Raw genomic sequence first — 21,785 nt, forward strand, 5'->3', positions numbered from 1 at the left:
AACTTGTACCTTGGGAACGGGCCCACTGTTTTGTTATCCGTGTGTCCTCAGTTGCCTCTGGCTTATTGATAGAGTTCCCCCTGAAAATGCTAGATATGCGTGCTGTGCTACAGGGAGGAGAGAGGGTTCAGGGGCACTGGGGCAGTGGGGCCCCATGCTCAGGGTCCAGGGGACAGTCGGGTCAGTGTGAAAGGAGAACCCCAAGGGAAAGATGCAAGTCCACAGAGCTCACCCCTGCCACTCTCCCAGCCAAGCCCAGCGGTCAGGGCCAGGCTGTCGCTTTTCTCATCCTGATGTAGCTACAGACACACACAGAGACAGACACCGGGAGGAGGAGGGAGGTTGCGGCTTCCTCATGACGGAATGTGGGCACTGATGGAAGGTTCTGGCTCAGCGGTTCTATCACGCCTGCACACTGGAACCATCTGGGGAGCTTGAGAAAATCGTCAAGGCCCAAGCCCACCGTGAGAGATTCTGTTTTAACTGGCGTGGAGTGTGGTCTGGACATGAGGGTTTTTAAAAGCTCCCCAGATGGTGTGAATGGGCAGCTGGCTCGAGTGCTGCTGGACGTACGAATGAGGCTTGACGGGAGAATCCAGTGAAAGTACGCATACAGCCCTTCCGTCCTGGGATGCTGCCAGCTGTTCTGCTCTGTGAGGCAGAGCTTTCAGGAGCGGGGCTGACAGCCTACATGGTCTAGGGAATCCTGCCTCATCATCTTAGACCCTACTATGCACCCCAAGGGAGCTTCCTTCCAACCAAATTTATGTGCTTCCGCTGTAACTCTGTTGTGGCTTTCTATCTTCCTGCAGCAAAAATCTCTCCCTATGCCGAGCACTGTCCTGAACAGCTGAAGTTCTGGAGCAAGACTGCTTGGGTTGGAACCCTGGCTCTCTGCCTAGGCAGCATGGCCATGGCCAAGGTACTTAACTTCCCTATGCCTTGGTTTCCTCCCCTGGGGAGAATAACTGTCTGCCTTATAAGGTTGTCATGAGGATTAGCCAAGAGCATACTCAAAAAGTCGTTAGAGAGGATCAGATGTGAAGTTAATGGTCAGTGAGTTATCAGCTAGTGTAACTGGCCGTGCCACAAGCCCCAGGAGACTGGGGAACATGGCTTGTCCATCCCATCTGTCTCTAGCATAGTGCCTGCCACACAGCAAGCTGTTCAACCAAAAAAATGACCACTGGTGAATGAATGAACAGATCCACTGCCTAAATTCATGCCTATGCTCCTGCAAGCCTCGTTCCCTGAGCTCTGAGGTTTGGAGCACAGGAGCTACTCTCCAGCACTCTGGACAGGGACAGAAGACTGGCTGGCTGCCCAGCGGAGCATGCAAGTGTTTTGTTTTAAACAAACGTCAAATAACTCTTTTCTTGCTGTTCGCCTGTGTGCCACCAACAGAATGCCAAGAGCATCTCGGGTAATTGGAGGTTTCAAGTAACCAAGGCTTTACTACCGTGTCTGGCACGGAGAATCCTATTCCATTTGGGCAGAGACCAAGTGTGTGAGAGGTCTTTTGGTCAGAGCTCCACTTGCTCGTTCCCTGTGGGCAGACACGTGAGCAGGGGTTGCAAACAGGAGCTCCCCCCCATCACATCTGGGGGCCATGTCTAACTTGCACTAATTGCTGCTAAAGCCTGTTTACTCCCAGCCTGTCCCACCTCCTGGCTCCACGGGCGGCCAGCACTCCCTGCGCTGTGTGACGATTACCTCCCCAAGCTGTTCGCCAGCTCGAGGGATGCGTGCACCACCGCTCGCTGCCCATGGGCACAGCCTGGTACTGTCACGCTGGACAAGGGCATTCTGGGAGACAGCATGAGTCTGCGGTGGCGCTCAGGCAAGCTGCCACCTTGAGGGCAAGTCATTCTCCTCCATGACCCCTGACAGTGCTTGGAGGGGAGGGGACAGGGTAAGGCTCCGACTGCTCTCAGCTAGCTGTGCTCAAGAGAAGTCTGAACCCAGTGCCCAGGGAGGGGACTGGCTACATTTTCCCCCAGACAGGTTTGGAGCCCTAGATCCAAGCTCAGGAGAAAAGGGTCCTCCCAGACCTGCCAGCCTTAAAGCCTGCACACAGTGGTCATTCCCTCTTCCCAGCTACTACCTTCCTGCCCGGAAGCAAGAGTGGGACCAGAAATGGCACAGCAGCCTGCTTCAGGGTGTGTGTGTGTCTGGTAGGGTAGGCGAGGTGGGTTCCTGGGGACCTGGGTAAGTGCTGCAATTCTCAGAATCCTCTGAGAATTTGGCAAACCTTTCTTGGCCAGCTGAGCCCTGCCCTGGATGCTGTGGCCCACTAATTAGCCTCTATCCAACCTTTTAGCAATGTCCCCTGCCTCCTCTGTCCTGGTCCCTGGGTAAGTGCAGGAGGCCCAGCAGGCTGAAGGGCAAGGAGTAGGGGAGGAGGCTGAGCAGGCAGCACGCAGTCAGGACTCCAGGCTGGCTGAATGGCAGGACAAGCAGCTGGTGGGAAGTGACCACAGTGGACCCTGACACCAGCTCCAAAGGGTGGAACCATCCTCCCCACTGTGCAGCAGGGATGAAACAGAGATGTGCAGAGGGGAGGGGACGTGTTCATGCCAACGATGTAAGTGGGGCTTTGGACCTGTGCCTTTTCTGCTATGAAACTCTGAGAGGCCAAAGGAGAGGAGGGACGACGGGAGCACGGTCAGGGTTGAGTGGAGTCCAATTCAGAGGCTCTTTACCTTGGAGGGGGCCCCAGCCCACCAGGAGAGGGGCAGAAGGAGGTGAAGAGGAGTCTGCCCTGACTTCTGCTTTTGTTATCACCATGGGGTGATATCACCCTTCTCTCCGGAGCGAAGACAGGCAGGCAGGCCTGGGGAAACTCTAAGAAGCCTTCCCTGCTTGTGGTTCAAGCTGCGTCTTGGGCCCAGGGGAAGTTCGGAGGGCAGCCGGCACTGACAGATCAAGCACCTGCCCTGGAAAGCTAAGAGCCAAGCCCCCCACTTATGCCACTGCCCGGTCTGCCGGCAGGCAGGGCCTGGTGTCCAGACGCATTTGCTTTGGCCGAGATTCCCCACTTGCCGCCTCCTCATCGTATTGAGCGCCGATGGGCCTGCAGGGTGGGCGGCATGCCTGACCTCTCAAAGCCCTTGAGGCCTTGGCACAGTCTCTCCCTGGCCTGGCAGTTCCGATCAACCAGGACCGTGGCCTGGCTAAACCCCAAGTGGTACCAGGTGGAAAATGGAGGCGCTCACAAGATACAACCTGCTGATTTCACGAGTTACTTTTGCAGCTCTGGGCACAGCCCGCTGACAGAGCAGCGTGTTGCTCATCCCTATTCAGATTAGACCAGCCCCCACCCCCAACAGAGCCTGGCAGCTTCATGGAGGAGGAGGCCGGGAGGCCAACTTCTCAGCTTTGACCTGTCTCAGGGGCTGACAGGCCCTTCACGTCTACAGGAAGTACGTTTGCTAACCAGCCTCTTGCAAACCACCAGCTAATGAGGCCTTGCGGTGGGCCCTCTCCCAGGGCGAGCTTTCTCTACAGCTCCGGCCCTCTTTCCAGGGCTGAGTGAGGCCAGTGGGGGACAGCCATCCCTCTGCCACCTGCCAACTTGTTTACGGGTGCCTACCAGCCACGTGGCATCCGGCACCTGTTTCTGCACACAGCGACCCACCCCCTCCTCTCCCATCAAATGAAGACCGGACAGGCTCTGGAACACCAAAGACACATGGGCGGGGATGACCAAACACCTGGCTTAAAATCCCATCTCCACCACGTCCTTGTGCAGGCTGCGTCCCCTCTGTGAGCCTCTCTTCTCAGCTGTCAAGTGGTGATAACACCTCCTTTCCAGAAGACAGGCTTGAGCAAATTAAACGAGGTAAATTACAGAGGAGCTGTGCTAGGCGTGCTAGCTATGAGATTATGAGAAGTTTGTCTACTTTTGTCTCTTTAGATGAAATAGAGTATTATTTCCACTTCTGCTCTTCCAGGGTTTTCTCTGCTTAAAGAACATTTTCAGGGGGCGCAGGGCAGGGGCGCCTGGGTGGCTCAGTTGGTTAAGTGTCCGACTTTGGCTCTGGTCATGATCTCATGGTTTGTGGGTTCAAGCCCCGCGTTGGGTTCTGTGATGACAGCTCAGAGCCTGGAGCCTGCTTCAGTTTCTGTGTCTCCCCCTCTCTCTATCCCTCCCCGGCTCGTGCTCTCTCTTTTTCTCTCTCAAAACTAAATAAATGTTAAAAAATAAAAAAAATAAAAACATTTTCTGGGGGCGCCTGGGTGGCTCAGTCGGTTGAGTGTCAGACTCTTGGTTTTAGTTCAGGTCAAGTGTCAGGCTCTGTGCTGATAGCACGGAGCCTGCTTGGGATTTTCTGTCTCCCTCTCTCTGTCCCTCCCCTGCTCACTCTCTCTCTCCCAAAATAAATAAATACACTTAAAAAAAAAATTTTTTTTTCTGGGTTCTAGGGGAAGAACTAGTGAGACTTCCCTCTCTTCCCACTAGAGGGACAGGGGGCTGTGCGGTAGAGAAGGACCAGTCTCACTGGGTCCCCTCCTCCAGGAAGTCCTCCTCTGCCCACCTCCACGCCCACCACTCCCTCAGCGCTTCCACCCCACCCCCACACAGCAACCGGAGCCTACAGAACCTCTCACAGCTGGGCAGCCTGCTAGAGCCCCCCAAGTGAATCAAAGTTGTGTTCCCTCTGCCCCTGTGACATTGACCAGTTTATTCTGTGCAACAGGGTGAGGCTGGAACAGCTGTGTGAACATCAAGGGAGGGCGATCCTGAGGTCTTGGCGGGCATCTGTGCCCCCAGCCTAGGAGGACAGCAGAGGCTGCGTTCTGGAGGACTTCTCTTGATGAAGGCCAGAGTGCCGCTGTGGCTCTCTGGAAGGATCTGTCTGCCCCTGCCTGTCAGAGAAGGGGGAGGACGCTAGGATACAGGGCCCAGGCCCCCTGTGACACACCGGGCCACAGAAGGGGTGCTGGTGACCCCTTAGGCCAGGCGTGCTCCCTCCGAATCCCCACGGCGCCCCCACTCCCATCCTTGTACTGCAGGACGAGCGTCCTGTACTTGTGGAAACCTTACGTCTGAGGGCTGGCGCATGGCCCGGATAAACTACAACAAGAGACTGAAGTCCAGAGGTGGGGGGCAGGGGCACAGATTCTCAATGAACACGCTACTGCCCCGGCCTAGGTCACTTGTTAGAAATGGAGACCCCGGGCCCATCCACAGAAACTGTGATTCAGTAGGTCTGACAGCGGACCTGGGAGCCTTCCTCTTTCGCCAACACTCCAGGGGGGTTCGGATGTGGGGTCTGTGGCGTGTGCCCTGTGGGATTCTGTGAGGCTTGGAGAGCCAATCGTGCTTGGGGGGACTGGGGGGCCCCACAGCACAGACAGCGGCCCTGAGATGGCACCTGGGGCTTTAGGGAACGGCCCTGGACCAGCCTGCATTGTGCACAGAAACCACTTGGGGACCTTGCTCAGGTGCAGATTCTGACCCCGGAGGAGTGAGGTGGAGCCCGAGGGTCTGCGCTTCTAACGAGCTCCCAGGTGATGCCCCCGCTGCGGGTCAGTAGACGACACTTTGCGAAGCCGGAGCCTTGAGCAGGGGTTCTCGAACTTCAGCACACATCCCTATCGCCTGTGGGTGGGGGCCGGTGAACACAAATTGCCCCCTCCTCTCCCCATTTCTGATTGAGGAGGTCTGGGGCTGGAGGCTGTGCATTTCTAACAGGTTCTCGGGTGCTGCCCAGAGACCCCACTCTGAGAACTACTGGCTTCGATGGTAAGAAGTGAAACGGCCCGAGGGGAGGATGAAGCAGAGGAGGCCCAAAGCTGCTCTGCGTGATACAGACACTTGGCTTTTGCCTCCATAGTGCTACTGCCCTGTTAAATTCTTAGCAGAAGCTTGTCTTCCTCTGATCTCCGGCTCTCTCTGGAACGCTGGGAAAAACCCCAGTGAACTGAGGGTTATGGAAAATTGATTCCAGCTTAACTGAAAAAGCCCCCTGCTTAGCAAATTGAAGTCTCCTAACTACTTGATTTTGTCCGCACCCCCACATGTTCCAGGAGTACGACCAACTGCCGTGCGGGAGCAGGTTCTCCTGTGGCCTTTATGTGGTTCCTGCCTCCACCTTCGAGTCACGGGTGGCAGCTGCCAGGGTGAGGGAGCTGGTTCCCGGGTTTTCACAGGAAGAGTGATCCGTCCCATCCTCATGTCACCGCCCACGGTGACTAAGCATCTCCACCTCCTCTGAAACCCTCCCCGGCCTCTCCTGGGAGCCCCACCTTCCAAGGACACGTGGCCGGCCACCCTCTGCCCGGATCCTCCCCCTGGCATGGTCGGCATCCTGACCATGACTTCTCTCTCATGTGGTGGTTTACCACCTGCCTGCACTCACACCTCCCTCACAGCCTGTAAGCGGCCTGAGGTCAGGGCCTGCACCTCATTCATCGTGGCAGCTCTTATTTCTTCTCCAGAGACCACTTTGCCCCAGGGAGTCTTGTCTATAAAAACTTAGAAGCGCCCATCCGCCACTTTCTGGTTTGGAAAATAGAGGGGCCATCCCGTATCCCAGAAACCTGTTAACTCGCTGCTGTCTGAATAAATACTCTGAGCTACAAATCCTCTTCTTCCTCTCGGGAGCACCTAGAGAAAACAACTATGTCCTGGTAGGCTTGTCTCCAGGACCCAGGCAGCCACCCATTGGACGGGGGCATCTGCTACTGTGTGTGTGCCTGGCGGCCAGCGGGGAGGGTCGAGGCCTCTTGATCTGCATGACTTCACGTTCACCTGAACCTGGCCCAGACCTGCAGCCCCGGGGTGGGGGGGTGGGCAGGCAGAGAAAATGATAAGACATGAGGAGGGACTTTCAGACTGAGAGTGCAGGCCAGTAGGGTGGTGAGGGGGGATGGGTGGGGATAAACAGGTGGCCCTGAACCCATCATCTACCTGACTCTGTACTTGGGTGGTGAGCTCGTCTCCTCAGCCAAGCCTCCCTGCCTGTCCTCACTCCAGCCCCACTAGTGAGCAGGAGGATGCAGACGGTGGTGACCGTGATGGACAGAGACATGGGTGGAGAAGAGCGAAGGGAGGGCTGTATTGTGTGGCTGGCGGTGTGAGCTGCGGGGGACAAGTAGCTAGGCTGGCTGAGGACAGAGCCCAGATCTCTGCAGGACAACTCAAGGGAGTGGCTTCCGGCATTTCCTCATCACGACCCACGGTGAGAAATACATTTTTACATCACAACCCAGTACACGTGTCTGTGTGTGTACGTGAAACTGAACTAGAAGTCACAAAGCAGCATTACCATGCTACAGGTGATGCAGCCCATCACGCTCTGGCCTCAACCTTCGGATCTGATCTGGCTTCAGGGCTCGTTAGTGGGTCACAGCCGGCAACTCGAAACAATCTGCCCTGCCGTGCCTCGGGAATTCCAGAGGGCCTTTGGGGCTTAGGAATTCCTGCCTAGTTCAGTGCTCTCAACCACCCGAGCACCTGCTGAATGGCAGACACGTTGCTCGATGCTGGGTGGGGATGGGGAGCAGAGCAGCTCCGAGAGGAGGGTATGGAGACATCATACACACAGACCAGACGACTCTCAGTACAGGGGGCGGCAACGGGGCCACCAATGCTACCCAGATACACGACCTGAGCGCACTCAGCTCCGGCTGGGCACCAAGGAGCAGCACCGTGACCTGCTGGCAGCTGGCATCAGAAAGCAGACACGAGTGTCCCTGTCCTTCCTAGCCCATCCCTTCCCCCTCTGCGAACTGCAACCCTCTCTCCTCTCCCCCCGGTTCTGGCCCAGAGTGGAGGAATATCGGGCAGCTGCGTTATCCAGAAAGCAGGAGATGAAAGGAGTCGACCTCGACCCCTCCCAGGGTGCCGCAAGCCTCCAGGGCTTCCAAGGGCCAGGCTGGAGGTATCCTCAGGGGCAGCCCCTTCACACCGAGTCTCCTTGTGCTGCACTGGGGGCTTGCTTCAGAGCTGCCTGCTCTCTGCTTGCTGAACTAAAGCCTAAAGGCAACTCACGCATCTCAAATCTATTTCTCAGGGAAAAACAGTTTCTAACACCCTCTGTGGGCCCTGAAGGGGAAAAATATGTCACTCTTAAGGCATCCTAAGCTCCTACTACAATTATCCCAATGAGATCCTGCAGACGAGCTACAGCTGGCAAAAAGTGCAAAGGTATTTCCGTAATGAAGGACTGTGTAGCCCTCACCTTCCTCACTGATTAAAGCCCTCCTCCATCCCGCCGGGCTCTGAAGACTGTGGCCTGGCCCTCCCGCTGTTTTGGGGAGTTAGAAGCAATCTAAGTAACTAGGATAGATCAGAGAGAGAAAAAGGAAGCGAGGAGACTCCAGCAAGGGAACAGCAGTTGCCTCCATGTGCCCCTTCTCTCCATCTGGGGGGCATGTGGGAGAACCCCCGAGGCCTCCCGCAGTGGAGCAGGCCGTGGCCCAGTCGAGCACCTCTGGGAGCTGTTGCGCACTTGGGGGAAAGCAGGGGCCTCTGCCGAACAGGGGCAGTCCCCAGCATGTCCATATTCCCCGGGCCTGGACCCAGGCTGGGCAGCAGGATGCTCTGTACAGGTGGAACTGGCTGGGAAACAGCCCAGGGGTTGATGTCTCTTTCCCTTGGCCAGATATACCACATACCCCTGGCCATGAAGGCTAGGGGAAATCTCTTAGACCTGCGTTTCTACATCTATCAAATAGGCCTTGAGCCTGTGCATGAGCATTCTTGGAAAACTGTAAGGAGCTCCCACATGTAGTTATTACTGTCACTTTACAAACAGGAAGAGATATCTATACAGGAGAATGAGTCAAAACAGCCGATCTTTGTTTCGGGAACGGTCGCTGCTGAGGGATCTGGGTGGCCTGGTGGGAGGGGAAGGAGTGGGAGATCTGTACCACCCCGGACTGCTCACTTCGTACTACAGCCAGACAGAGGCCCCCACACCCTGCTCCCCTGCTGAGGGCAAAGCTACCTTCTGGAGTGGGGGTGGAGGGAGAACCTCCGTTTAAAAGCTGGGAAGAAGCTGAGGCACAGAGAGGTGATGGGAGTCTTCCAAGGCTGCGGTCAGGAAGGGGGGAAGCCAATTGCCAGGGCCTGTCCTGGCCTGCCTGCCTGCAGCTATGAACCCAGTTCTGGTCTCCGCATCAGCTCGTAGGAGCCCCTCTTTGGTAACCGCTCCGTTCAGTAAGTAGCAGAAGGAAACAGAGGCATTAGGAATGGCCTTGAAGAACAGGAGGCAGGGGAGGAAAGGCCCAGTGAGGAGAGCCTGCTGAGAAGGAAGGGCTTAGGGCAAGACCACAGTCAGTCACACCAGCGCAGGAGGGAGAGCACCTCTGGGCACATTCCTTCCACCTAAAGACAGCACAAGGGCTTAAGGGACTGGGGAGCCACCTCGGGGCCAAAGGCACTCAGGGATCCTGGTCTTGGGAGGGAAAAGTCCAAACCAGAGTGCATCCCCAGGGCCTTCCCAGGGACCAGACAAGGAACCCCATCCTAGACACGGAGCCAAGTCTTGTATACTCGACCTGGCACTTCTGGAGTCTCACTGTGCAACCTGATGGGCTCTCATGACTTCTCTGAGCCTCAGTTTACTCATCTGTAAAAGAACGGATTCCAAACCTCAGAGGTTACCTGGTCCTGACCCCCCGCCCCGGCCAGGGTCCTGCAGGCAGCATCCCCGACAGAGGGGATACTCAGCACGTGCGGGAGGCAGGCGCTCTCCATCCAGCTCCAAACCACTAGAAAGCTCTTGCTTTTAGTCAAATGGCATAATGGCTGTGAAAGCAATTACAGAAGTAAAAGCAGAACCAGAGGGGGTTATTACTGACACTGCCAACATCAGATGTGACGTGAGAGGGCCCGAGAAACAGGGCTGAAGAGGGGCTGAAGAGGGAGCCAAGGCAGCCAGACGAGGGAGCCGAGGAGGAGGGCAGAGGGGCCCTGGTGAGCAGCTGGAGAGGATGCCCGGGGGAACTGCCCACAAGGAGGAAAGGACCACCTGCTGGGCCTGCCGTGTGCAGAAGGCACTCTGAACCCAGGGCGGAGACCCTCGGGTTCCCTGGGGGGAGTGTAGGCGTGCAACGTTAGGCACAGAGGCCCTACTCTGAACACATTTGCCTGGCGGCCCCTGCTCACTACCAGTGAAGAGCTCACTGTGAAGTCCAGGGAGGGAGATGGGGAACTTAGGTGGAAGGAGATGTATATAAGGTTCAAGCCGGAGGGTCTGGGAGGCAGCCCAGACCAGCAGACGGAGATGCAAGAGAGAGCTCGTAGACCGGGGTGGCCCGCTGGTTCAGGGAAGGCTGTGAGGAAGCCCAGGCCTTCTACCTGCCAGGTGTGCAACCCAGCCCCAGCAGGTGGCAGGGCCTCAAAATGGTTCCCTTCCCGGGCTCAGTGCCCCGTGCTCAGGTGTCTCAGACTGGAAGGCTCACCCTGGCCTTTATGTCTGTGCAAGTCTGACCCCGGAGCCCCATGTCTGTGCCCTGTGACCCCGTGAGCCCCTGCGGAAAGGGAGGGCAGAGGGAGGAACTGCAGACAGTGGGAGGCGCGGGGCCCACACGGCCGGGGCCGCTCACCCACAATGTCGTTCTCCTCCAGGTTGATGGTCTCTAGAGCTGGCAGGGTAGTGAGCTGCTCGGGGAAGTCACGGAACTGGTTCCGGGAGAGGTCGATGGCCTTGAGGTGCTGCAGGGTACTGACCTCGTTGGGGAGCCGGTGCAGGAAGTTCCCTTCCAGGCGGAGCTCTGCCGTGTGAGGAAGGAAGAGAAGGACGGGTGAATGGGGGCAGATGACAGGGACAGCGGCACCTGGGCCAGGAAGGCAGAGAGGCAACCCCAGCCATGGAGGCAGACCCCTCAAGGGGCTTGCCGCATGTGTGCACAGGAGGAGGGCCCGCCCCACCATGCCAGCTGGGCTCCCCGCCTTGGGATCCAGAATGGAAGGCTCTCCCAACCAAAGCGTGGCTTAGACAAAGGGTCAGGACGGGCTGGCTCCTCACTTCCTCAGACAAGGCCTCAACTCTGGGCGGACAGGTCCCTGGACACACCCACACCCACAGCCCAGCTGAGGGACACCACTTTCTACCACCCTCCCTGCTCAAGGAGCAGCCAGGGGCAGCCAAGGTCTTTCTATGTCACGTGACCCCACTCCCCTATTCAGCCCCAACTGGCCAGATGAGCGTGGGTTCCCACCTGACAGCGGCTGCTCCGAAAGCCAGCCAGTGACCCATGCAGGAACCCGGGAAGAAGGTAAGCTGGGCCTATGGGAGTCCCTCCCTTGGGGATCTGGTTAAGGCAGGGCTGGCCATGGTAGAAGCCGAAGCTGAAATGTGTTCTACAGAGAGAAGCCTTGGGAGGTCCTGGAGGGCCCTGGGCAAGGACAGGCATGAGGGGCAGAAACCAAGCGTCAACGGGGAGGTAGCATAACGCAGGGCTTAAGAGTGGGGGGGATCGGGGGTCCCCACGGCCTGGTTCAAACCTTGCCTGAGAGTTGTTCACTCAGTTATCTAACCACATTAGGTCTCAGTTTGTTCATCTACAGGAAGGGACTAATAATAGTAAGTGCCTCACAGGGTTGTTGGAGGCTTGAATCCGGGAGCATGGGTAAAGCACCTGGCATGGTGGCCGGCACAAAGTTCGCATTCACATGCCCTGCTATTACCATCACAGCACAGGGCTGTGTGAAGACCAGGCATACGCCAGCACATGGCTGGCACATGTAGGTGCTCAATTAACATTAGGGAAGGACCTAAGGGAGCAGCGGAAGCCGGCTGGCGGCTGGAGTGTGGGGGAGACCGAGAGGCAGAACTGCCGTGAGCCCGAGATAAAGAGGCTGGGCCAGCGGAGGCCTTGGTTTCCGGGGCTTTCCCAGCCCCTGTCCACACGTGACCTTGAGTGAGCCCCTCCTTTGCTACGTGACTCAGGTGAACCCTGTCATCTTGTCTCACCTAGAGGAAACCGATGCCCAGAAATGCCAAGTGACCTGAGGAATGACCTCAGCTCTTCTTCCCAGGGCCAGCTTTGTGGGTCTGTGACCAGTGCAATCACATGGGGTCCTAGGTTCAGGAGGGTCCCACACCGGAGATCGAACTACCTTCAAAGTCCTAATAAATTTATCCTGGAATCTGTGTCTTACAAAGAGCCAGAGTCATGGGGTGTCAGGTCATGCCTGGTCCTCTCAGCAGCCTGCTCTTCTGCCTCCGGTGCCCCAAGGCAGGCTGGTCTTCCCCTCTTCACCCCTGCTCTGCAACTGTGTGAGCTCTCTGTCCCCGGCAGGGGCCTGGGCACAAGGAACATCAGCCGGGCACGTGTGCCCACGGCATCTCGGCTGGAGCACGGTGCCAGCTGTCCCCCACACTCCCTGCCCCCTGGCTGGCATCACCAAAGTATGTCCAGTGGGTGGCAGCTGGAGGATGAGTCTAGGCAGGAGGGAGCCTCTCACCCACCCCGACCCAGGTTCGAACACATCCCGAGGCTGAGGTTTAAAGATCCTTCAGCTGCCTGGCTGCAGCTCCCCACATCCTGTCCCCGGCCAGGACAAAGCGTGGAGGTCCAGCGTGCTGTGGGGGCTGTCAGGCCTGAAGGTTCATGTGCACGTGCCCTGCATCATGGGGGCAGGGACACCCTAGACGCTGACGAGAGGCTGCACTTCCTGCCTTCCTCCTGACAACCTTCCTGAGTCTGGCTTGAATTCGTCCTCCTGGCCCACAAAAGGCCCCCTCTAGAAACGAGTCACAAAATATGAATTGTGTAATCTTACTACACACAAGTTAAATGCTCTGATACGCACATCTAAAACTGGCCTTGTACTGCATAAAGATGGATGATAAGGGGCGCCTGCATGGCTCAGTTGGTTAAGCGACCGACTTTGGCTCAGGTCATGATCTCACGGCTGGGGAGTTCAAGCCCTGCGTCGGGCTCTGCGCTGACAGCTCAGAGCCTGCAGCCTGCTTCGGATTCTGTGCCTCCGTCTCTCTCTGGCCCTGCCCAGCTCGTGCTCTGTCTCTCTCTCTCTCAAAAATAAATGAACATAAATAAAAAGATGGTTAAAATCCACGCTAATAATTTAAAGTTTTGATTGCTCTTTAATTAGAAGGACATTAAATAGCAAATAAGAAGTACCACGACACCCTGAGAGAGACCTCGGAAAAAAGAAAAAGCTTATGTTCCTTTAATGGTTCCTTTAAAGGCACTGCTTTCTGAAAGAGGATCCTGCGTTTTCATTTTGCACTGGGCCCCACCAGGCTGGCCCTGCTCCTCCCTCCGTGCTCCACGCTCCTCCCTCTGACCCTCCAGGATAGAGCCCTGAGCTGTGGGGGATGAGCTGCCCTCAGGTGCCAACGCCTCCTCCCAAGGTTTGGCAGTGAGAGCAGAGCCCCGGCCCATGGGCTCTCTGCACCCACGCCACCCGCAGGCCCCTGCTCTGCCACGCTGGGCCTCAGGCCGGCAAGAACTGTATCTGGTTCATCTTGTTCCCTACGTCCAGCCCTCTGAGGGGCACCCTGTGGTCGCTCAGAAAATACTTGATGCACAATGACTCTTCCCACCCCTCACCCAGGGAGCAAACAGATAATGCAGGGGGCCTGGCTGGCCTGCCTCTCATTTTCCCACCTCCAGAGAACCACCGCTTGTCACCCACAAACTCAGCACACCCCTAGCGGCCAGGCTGTTAGATAGCCACACCTTAAACCAGAAAATGTCCCTATTCAGATCACAGTTATAAGGCCGCTGTGTTGGAAGAGAGGCGGGAAAGCGTCCAGTCCAGTGCTTCCCGGGCTTGCCTCTGCCGGCCACGTCGAGCATGCTGCTTTGCACTTGTAGTCTTCTCTTTCCAGAATGTTCTTGACCAGTATATTCGCAGTGCTTGTGCACCATTTCATGTGTGTCCTTGCTCAAATGTCACCCTGTCTAAAGCAGGGTGCTCTCCCCTGCAGTGTTTACCTCCACAGCAACCATCATCACCTAACTCTGCTGACCTATTTGTACACTGGCCACCTGTCCACAAGAATGGGAGCCGCACGACAGCGGGGCTTTGCTCTGCCGTAGAGAAGTGTCCACAGCACGGCGCCCGGTACATGCTGAGTACTCAGTATCTGACCAGTGCACGAATGAATAAATAAACGATTCTGAGTATCAGCCTCCCGATTCTGCCAAACTTCCGTTCCACTTATACATTGTTTTTTTTCAAACTGAGTTGTTCTTTGTTATTACATAAAAATGGGAAAAAAAAAACATTACTTTCCAGAAGAACAGTGTTATTCACTTCTCCCTGGAGGCTGTTGCCAAATGAGGGATCTGGGCCCCAGGCGCACTTACACCGGCGGAGGGGTGTGTGGGCAGAGCATCCCAAGCAGGGGGGTGGCTGCCTCATGAAGTGTCTCCGAAGCCACCTGCCTGCAACAGACATTTGTTCTCAGACGAGAACTGGCCCAGTTTTCCCGGCTGTTCAGTTCCTGTTGGGTGTGTTTCCCTAAGCCCCCCTTTTCTAAGAACGTGCCTGCTACCCTCTGGGCAGTCTGGCTGCCAGCGCACCCCCATATCCCCCACTCACAGTCCAAGTGCGGGTGGGGCCTGCAGTGGGCCACTCAGGGAGCCGGTCTGGCCTCCACGGGGCCGCTGCTGGCGACGAAGAGGGCAGTTTTGAGGGCACTGCTCCATTTGCCGAGCTCGCTGGCAGGTGCCAGTCGGTGTTATGCACGGGGAGGTGGCCAACGTTCTCAACTGTCCCCAGGTTTGTTTCATTGCCGTGGCAGGGAATGCCAACTCTGGGAAAGCTTCCTCACACCTGGGCACTGGACCCTGCCTTGCTGCCGCATTCCTCCGGCAGACCTCACCGGCTGGGCCACACCGGTGAGATCGGGGTACAGCCCCGCCCCCTCCCGTGGCTAAGTGACCATATGGCACGGGGGTGTGACAAAGCCAGGCTCTGGGGCCTGGTGTTTGTGGGTTCGGAGTTGGACTCCGCCCCTTCCAGACTATGTGACCTTGGGCAAATTGTTTATCTACCTCTGCCTCAGTCTCTTCGTCTGTAGGATGAGGACAGTACCGGACTCTGCTACAGGGCTGCTGTGAATTTAGTGAGTTAAGGCACGAAAAAGGCTTTGAACAGTGCTAGGCACACAGCAAGTGCTATGTAAGTATGTGAGACAGATGGGTAGGCAGACAGTTAGGCAAACCATGCCGGGTACCTGGTGAATGCAGTAATCCAATTAGTAATGAGTTGCCTGCTAAGCTCGTATTCCTAACTGCCCCAACGTGGGCTTGGAAGAGAAGAGAACGCTCTTCGCCTGAAGCTATAGTGAACACAAGACCATCCTCTCCTGCTTCAGACAGCCTCTCAGGGTCCCGAGGCCTCTGGGGAGCAGGTGTCTGGAGCACCGACCAGTGGGGAGCTGACAAGTACAGTCCCAGCATCACAGCCGCACAGCACACGAGCTGTCAGGGGACCCACCACCTGCTGGCCCTGTCCCTTTATACCCCAGGGCCAGACCCCACAGCCGGGGGTGGGGGGGGGGCAACTGGGACAACTGCTGCGGTGGGTGGGAAAGAGAATCTTCCCTTTCTTGGCTTTGTAATCCTGAGCCTTTGACATGTTCAGGACTGCTGTTTAAAAAAAGCCTTTTATCAAACCCTGCGGGGCGTGGGTCTAAGGACAGCCCCAAGATGGCTGGGTACCGTGCGAAGCATCCACCGCTACAGACAGCTTCCGAGAGCCTTGCAGGAGCCTGCCTCCCTGTGTAGCCTGCACAGTCAGGGCCCGTGGGTGGGGTGCTCCCTGGGGGTCTCAGCGGCCTCACCTGGCACCCCACCCCCACAGCCTGCTCCCACCGCAGGGACCCCGAGGGAGCATCCCTGACTAGCAGAAGCCTCACTTGCCGGCCGTCTCTGCTGCTCAGCATGAGAACACGCTGCCATCAGTCAGTCGGGGACGGTAGAGACGGGCCATCTAGTCTGGGAAGGTGAGCTGCAGGAAGGCTCCGCCCAGTGCCCCGAACACAAAAACTGAGGGGTACGGCCAGTCTAGGAAGCCCTCAGCCGTCGTTCACCCCTTTTCAAGGTAGCAACGTGGACATCATTACTGAGGCTAGTTTAGGGGCCACGACATCCTTGAACGGAGGTATCCAGAATGACCAGAGGGGCTTTCTTTCCTGCACCTCAGACAGGTTTGCTTCGTAGGCTGGTGGGTACCTGCTGCTTACGTCCAGGTTTGAGGAGATCATGCTGAGGATGGCAAGTAGGTATGTGTGTGGCCTGGCTCCAACGTCTCATCGATACAGCCCAGGCCGAAGAGGCAATGCTCCTCTGCGGTGGGTAACCAGGTACTGCTGGGCCAGGGAGAGAAGGAAGGGGCCAGAGGAACCCAGCAAACGGGGAAGCAGGCAGAGCCGGCTGAGGTGCAAGAACCCCAGGCAGGCAGGCGGGCGGTGTCGGCATGGTCCACCAAAGAGGACACGGAAGCGTTAAAGTTGAACTCCAAGGAAAAAGACAAGTGAGTTACCAAACCAGGACCCAAGGCCGGGCCAGAGACCCCTCGAGGGCCAGGACCCCTGAGATGCATCCTCGTATCCTGTGTGCCCAGCACAAGGCCTGACACAGAGAGGGCACTCGGGAAAGACTTGACAAGAAACAAAGGAACTGCTGTAGGCTGATTAGGCCAGAAACTCCTCAAATGCTTCCCGCTGCTCCCAGCCTAGCACAGGGCTAACCCCGCAGCACGGTGTGCATGAATGTGAGCAGTCAGGTGTAATCTGACAGGAGTGAGTATTGCCCTTTTCCGGAACAACCAAATGGAGGCAAAATGGAAAGTTACGAGGGTCAGAGAGCTTAGGAAGAAGAGCCCTCCGTTCAGAGCGGTTCTTGAGCAAACCTTTCTGGAGACAGGAATGCCTTGTTGGGCTTGTACTTTTTAATTAACCATGCTGGGTGATGGAGCAGTCTTGGCCTTCTGATACCTGGGGCATCAAAATGTAGGGACTTGACATTTTGTAAAGCTTGGACGAATGAGCCTTTCATGGATCTGTCACGGTCTGAGCCTCTCCAATCTCAGCCATCATTCTCTCCATTCAACACTGCTTATAAAGTCTTTTGCCTACCCTTTTGGAGGCAGCCCATGATGTTTTTGGAGCTAGATCCAGTATCAGATTTTAGCTGCCCCACTTACTAGCTGTGTGACGGTGGGCCTATCACCAAACCTCTCTGAGTCGCTTCATCTCGAAAAAAATGAGATGATAAAACTTAACCTCTGTGTTGCCAGGAACACTGAAGGAGGGGATATGTGTATAGCACTTGGCATGTGGTGGGTGTTCAATAAACACTAACTCTGTCCTTTCCTAAGGTGAAGGAAAGAGAAAGGACATAAATCATTTTATAGAAGCGTGGCGGCCTGCCCAGGGTGCCTGGGAACTGGAGCGAGCAGAGGTTTGATTAGGGGCAGGTCTTTGCATCTACTGGACCTGGAAGTACTGTTCAGCAGTTCTGGGCTCCACCTCGGGCAGAGGGGGTTCCTGTCCTGCTCCTCCCCCAGCCCTAAGAGGAGTGGCTGTGATCTCACAAAAGCCTCTGGGCGAAGTTCACACTAACAGCACGCAAGGGAAGGGGGTAGGCAGAGCTCTTGACTCACAGCTGGAGCAAGATAAAGAGGTGCAGAGAAAAGCTACTGAATAGCAAGAAAGAGATCCGGCGGGACGCACTGAGCAGTGGTGAAAATGACATCAGTCCGATGAAAAGCTTCCCCCACCTGGTGGTGGTGAAGCCCTGGGCTGATCTTCCTCAGATTCCGCTCCCCCGCGGCCCCACCTAGCCTTGCCCTAACCTTGGTGTCTGGATGCCCCCCACCCTGCCATTCCCTGAGGAAAGGGGACAGTCATCAGATCTCCCCGTTCCCTTATCTGCGAATCTCCCGGAACACAGGGGGCATCTGTGCACAGACCCTGCATGTGCTACTGTGGAGCTACATGCTGGAGGAAAGTCACGGCCCAGTCCTCAATCGCTACTGAAGGTGGCAGGGAGCCTAGCCCTGGGCGGTGCTGATAGCTTTCACAGAAACCAGACGCTGTGCCAACTGTAACTCCAATCCTTGTTCTAGCCACTGAGATTTGGGATTATTTGTTCCTCATGCGAGACTGGCCTACCCTGACCGGTACGGCTGGTTTACCTTTAAATGTATTTTCTGCTTACAAAGGCAGTGCATGCTCACCGTAGAAATACAGACATCACAAAAATATGGAACACAGAAAAATGAAAATTGTACGTGTTTCCACCCCTAGGGAGTACCAGAGTCGTTTGGAATTCAATCTTCCATATTTTTCTGCGTACGTACTAACAGATGGATGGACAGATGGGTAGACTAATGGATGGACCAGCATTGTTTAAAAAAACAAAAAGGCAGGGGCGCCTGGGTGGCTCAGTCGGTTAAGCGTCTGTCTATAGCTCAGGTCATCATTTCACAAGTTCAATCCCTGCATCAGGCTCTGTGCCGACAAGCTCAGAGCCTGGAGCCTGCTTCGGATTCTGTCTCCCTCTCTCTCTGCCCCTCCCCTGCTCATGCTCTCTCAAAAATAAATAAAACATTAAAAAACACAAATGCAATCATAGACTATGTACTCTTTTGAGACCTGCCTTTTTCCTTCAAGAGAACTTAGGCAGCTTTCCAAGTCATTGCTTGGTGCATCCTCTGGAGATCGCTGCTCTAAAGATTCAGACTTGTGGATACAAAATCACCCCCTAGTCCCGGCTTCATGTTCCCCAGGGAAGGCTGCTCTCTGAAGTCTGTCTCTTCAGCAACAGGCTCCCAGAAAAGACTCAGCTGCGAGGAGGAGGGGCTGGATCTGTCTGAAAGGCGGCCTCTCTCACAGTTCAGAAACTTTTCTGAAGAGCAAAAGTTGTAGAGGGAGTAGCAGCTGGGTGGGCAGGGCTCATGCCCTTGGCGTTCAGGTCCTTAACTGCAGCAAGGTCATCAACGAGGCTGGACTGAACCTTGGCAGGGAAGGGGAGACTCTCCATTACGGAGCTTCAAAGGGAACCCAGAGGCTCCCTGGTCTGCTGCATTCGGCACGTGCTAAAGCGCTCGGCTTGTGGGGGAGGGATTCTAGGGAAGAGCTCTTCTGCTGGACACTAGAAGTGTAGCTCCCTGGGTATGGGGCTTCTAACAAAAATGAATAATGGTAGTTAACGCCTATGGACGCTAGTATGTTCCGGGTACTTGTTCTAAGGGTTTACAGCCAAGCAGCATTTTCATTTTATCATAACCTATTACCCCCAGTTTGCAGAGAGAGGAAATGACTTGTCCAAGGTCGAACCCCAACCTCTCCCCCCAGATATTTGACTTTCCTCTCCCAACTCCCAATACCAGGGTTTGAACCCCAGCCACACCCCCCAAAGGAAGTGGGCCATTCGCGTACCCAGCTTTTTCCAGGGTGGCATCCTGAATCTCTGCGACATCTGTTCTCAGGGTACTCAGCAAACCTGTTTATGTCGTGCTGAATGAGGGAAGGGGGCAGAAGCCGGAGGGGCTGGTTCTAGTCTACCTCCTACTGTGTCCGTGGGCCCTCCCTCTCCCCGGACAGCCCTATGAGGAGGTCTTCCCTGCCCATTTACAGCAGGGCTGAGAGGATGCCCTGAGGGGGCTGTGAATGGCAGAGGTGCTGTGTGATGTGTGAGTCATTAAGCACCCCCTAGGCGCTCAGCCCAGCACTTGAACATGAAAAAAGGATAATCTTTGGCAAGCAAAAGCATGCAATAAATGGAATTTCTGTGAGGGAGGTACAATACCCATGGGGCTTAGTTCTTGGATTCTGGAGCCTTTATGGGAACCAAAATTGAAAGCGAACTTTAAAGCAGAAACAGAAAGGGAAAATCACGAAGAAGGTGGATGCAGCTGGGACACATGACTTACGGGAAAGTCACTGAGACACAGTGATACCAAAACAGCCTTCACTCTCACTCAGCACCTCCCATATGGCAGCTCCTGCGTGATTGTGGGGGAAGTCATGGCGAACACTAGTTCCTTCCCTTAACAATTTACACACCGACGGTGGGGCCGGGGGGGGGGGGGGGGTGGGGAGGGGGTGCGGTGGGTAAGGAACAAAGACAAATAAGGAAAGAAGATTATTTCAGATTGCTAGGAAGGTATTTGTGACCAGAATGAAGAATGAGAAGGAACTAGTGTGTGAAGAGTCCAGGGGAAAGCTATCAGGAATAACAAGTACAAAGGCCCCAAGGTAGGAAAGAACTTGACACATCTGAGGAACAGAAAAGGGGTCAGTGTGCCCAGAGTGCGGAGTGCAGGGAGAAAAGTGGTAGACGTGAGGCTGCAACCAGGTTAGGCAGGGTCTGAGACCCCGGGAAGATAGTGGGTTGACTCTTCGTGAGACAGGAAGCCACGGAAAGCATTTTGGGAAAACGTGTGCGCGTTTCGTGTGGACTTTGTATCCCTGGGAACTTGCCGAACGCGTTTACGAGTCCTAGGAGGGTTTCGTTTTTGTAGATTTCGAGGAGTTTTCTATGCGGCAATCATGCCGTCTGCAAACAGGGGCGGTTTTATTTCTTCGCTTCCAATCTATACTTTTATTTCTTTTTCCCATCTTGCTGCAGTAGTTGAAACTTTCAGGATGAGGGCAGACATCCTTGCCTTGTTCTCAAACTTACAGGGAAACAAACGCTTCATCGGTAAGTCTGATGTCAGCTATAGGACGTTTACAGATGTTCTTTACCACCTTGAGGTACTTCTCTTGTTTGCCTAGTTGGTCAAGTGCTTCCTTTTTGTCAACAGAGAGAATCACAGGATTCTCCTTTGTTAGCTTTTGATAGGATGGGGAACACTGACTGGGTTTTCAAATGTTGAGCCAAACTTGTACCTCTGGAAAAATGAGTAAACCCCACTTGGTCACGGCATACAATTCTTTTGTATGTTGCTGTATTTGATCACTAATTGTTTGCTAAAAAATTTTGTGTCTTAGCTCATGAGACACGTTGGCCTATAGTTTTCTTTTCGTACCGTCTTTATCTAAATTTGGCATCAAGGCACTGCTGGCTTCATAGCATGGGTTGGAGAGCATGCCCCTCTCTTCTATTTTCTGGCAGAGACTATGTAAAACTGATGTTAATTCTTGTTTAAAAGTTTGATAGAATTCTCCAGTGCAATCACCTGGGCCTAGAGAATTTATGTCAAATTTATGAGTGCAATACTGTTCATAATAGACTCGGTAGCTTTTGAGTGGAGACCAAACCGTGGAACAGCTTCCAGGCCCCCGTCACCATGGGAGGACTAAGAAAACAGGTTTCTTGGGATCGAATCCACCACACCTAAAGTCCCAGTCCTGTTGAACTCCCGGGACTTTATGTCACCCTACCCTTGGCACTTGAGGTTTTCTCTGCCATCTCCACTTCAAAGGGAGAACAGAAGTGTGGATGAGAGCCCCAGCCACCTGATTGGCTGGTAGGCTAAGCTTCAAAAAGAAATCGTACCTGCAGCCAAGCTGGCTTTGCTTCTCAGCCCTGGGGCCACGATATACTCTTTTTCGTGGCCGTGTCACAACAATGCCCAGGCCCCGCCAGCCTCTCTCTTGGACAGAGAGGGCGGAGGTCCTCTGGTCCCAGGGGGCTGCGTTAATGGGACTCCACATGCTTCTTTCTGCTCTCTTACATCAGGGTTCAGAGCCAAACAACCTGGGCTCCCAGAATGGACAGGGGCCCTGGGAGAAGACCTTATTCCATCCGGCTCCCAAGACTGTCCACAGCCTGAGAACAGCCCATCGTGACATTCCCTTATTTGTTATCCTTAGTAAATTGTGGTTTCCGGTGTC

General features: G+C 55.2%; 1 protein-coding gene across 4 annotated transcripts in view; it reads right to left on the reverse strand.

The window, feature by feature from the left end:
- LRRC20 (leucine rich repeat containing 20) overlaps positions 1-21,785 on the reverse strand; it is a 92,013-nt gene that overhangs the window by 20,526 nt on the left and 49,702 nt on the right. For 3 of the 4 annotated variants that reach the window (XR_006194425.1, XM_042908127.1, XM_042908126.1), the window contains exon 4: positions 10,561-10,728. The exons of the other annotated variant lie outside the window; for it this stretch is intronic. Coding sequence is in view for 2 of the 3 variants with exons in the window: in XM_042908127.1 (XP_042764061.1) it covers positions 10,561-10,728 (168 nt within the window). In the remaining variant the exon portion in view is untranslated. The remainder of the gene's footprint in view (positions 1-10,560; positions 10,729-21,785) is intronic. 4 annotated transcript variants of the gene reach the window in all.

The sequence above is a fragment of the Panthera leo genome, chromosome D2 (genome assembly GCF_018350215.1).
Source record: "Panthera leo isolate Ple1 chromosome D2, P.leo_Ple1_pat1.1, whole genome shotgun sequence".
In the NCBI taxonomy this organism is placed as follows: Eukaryota; Metazoa; Chordata; class Mammalia; order Carnivora; family Felidae; genus Panthera; species Panthera leo.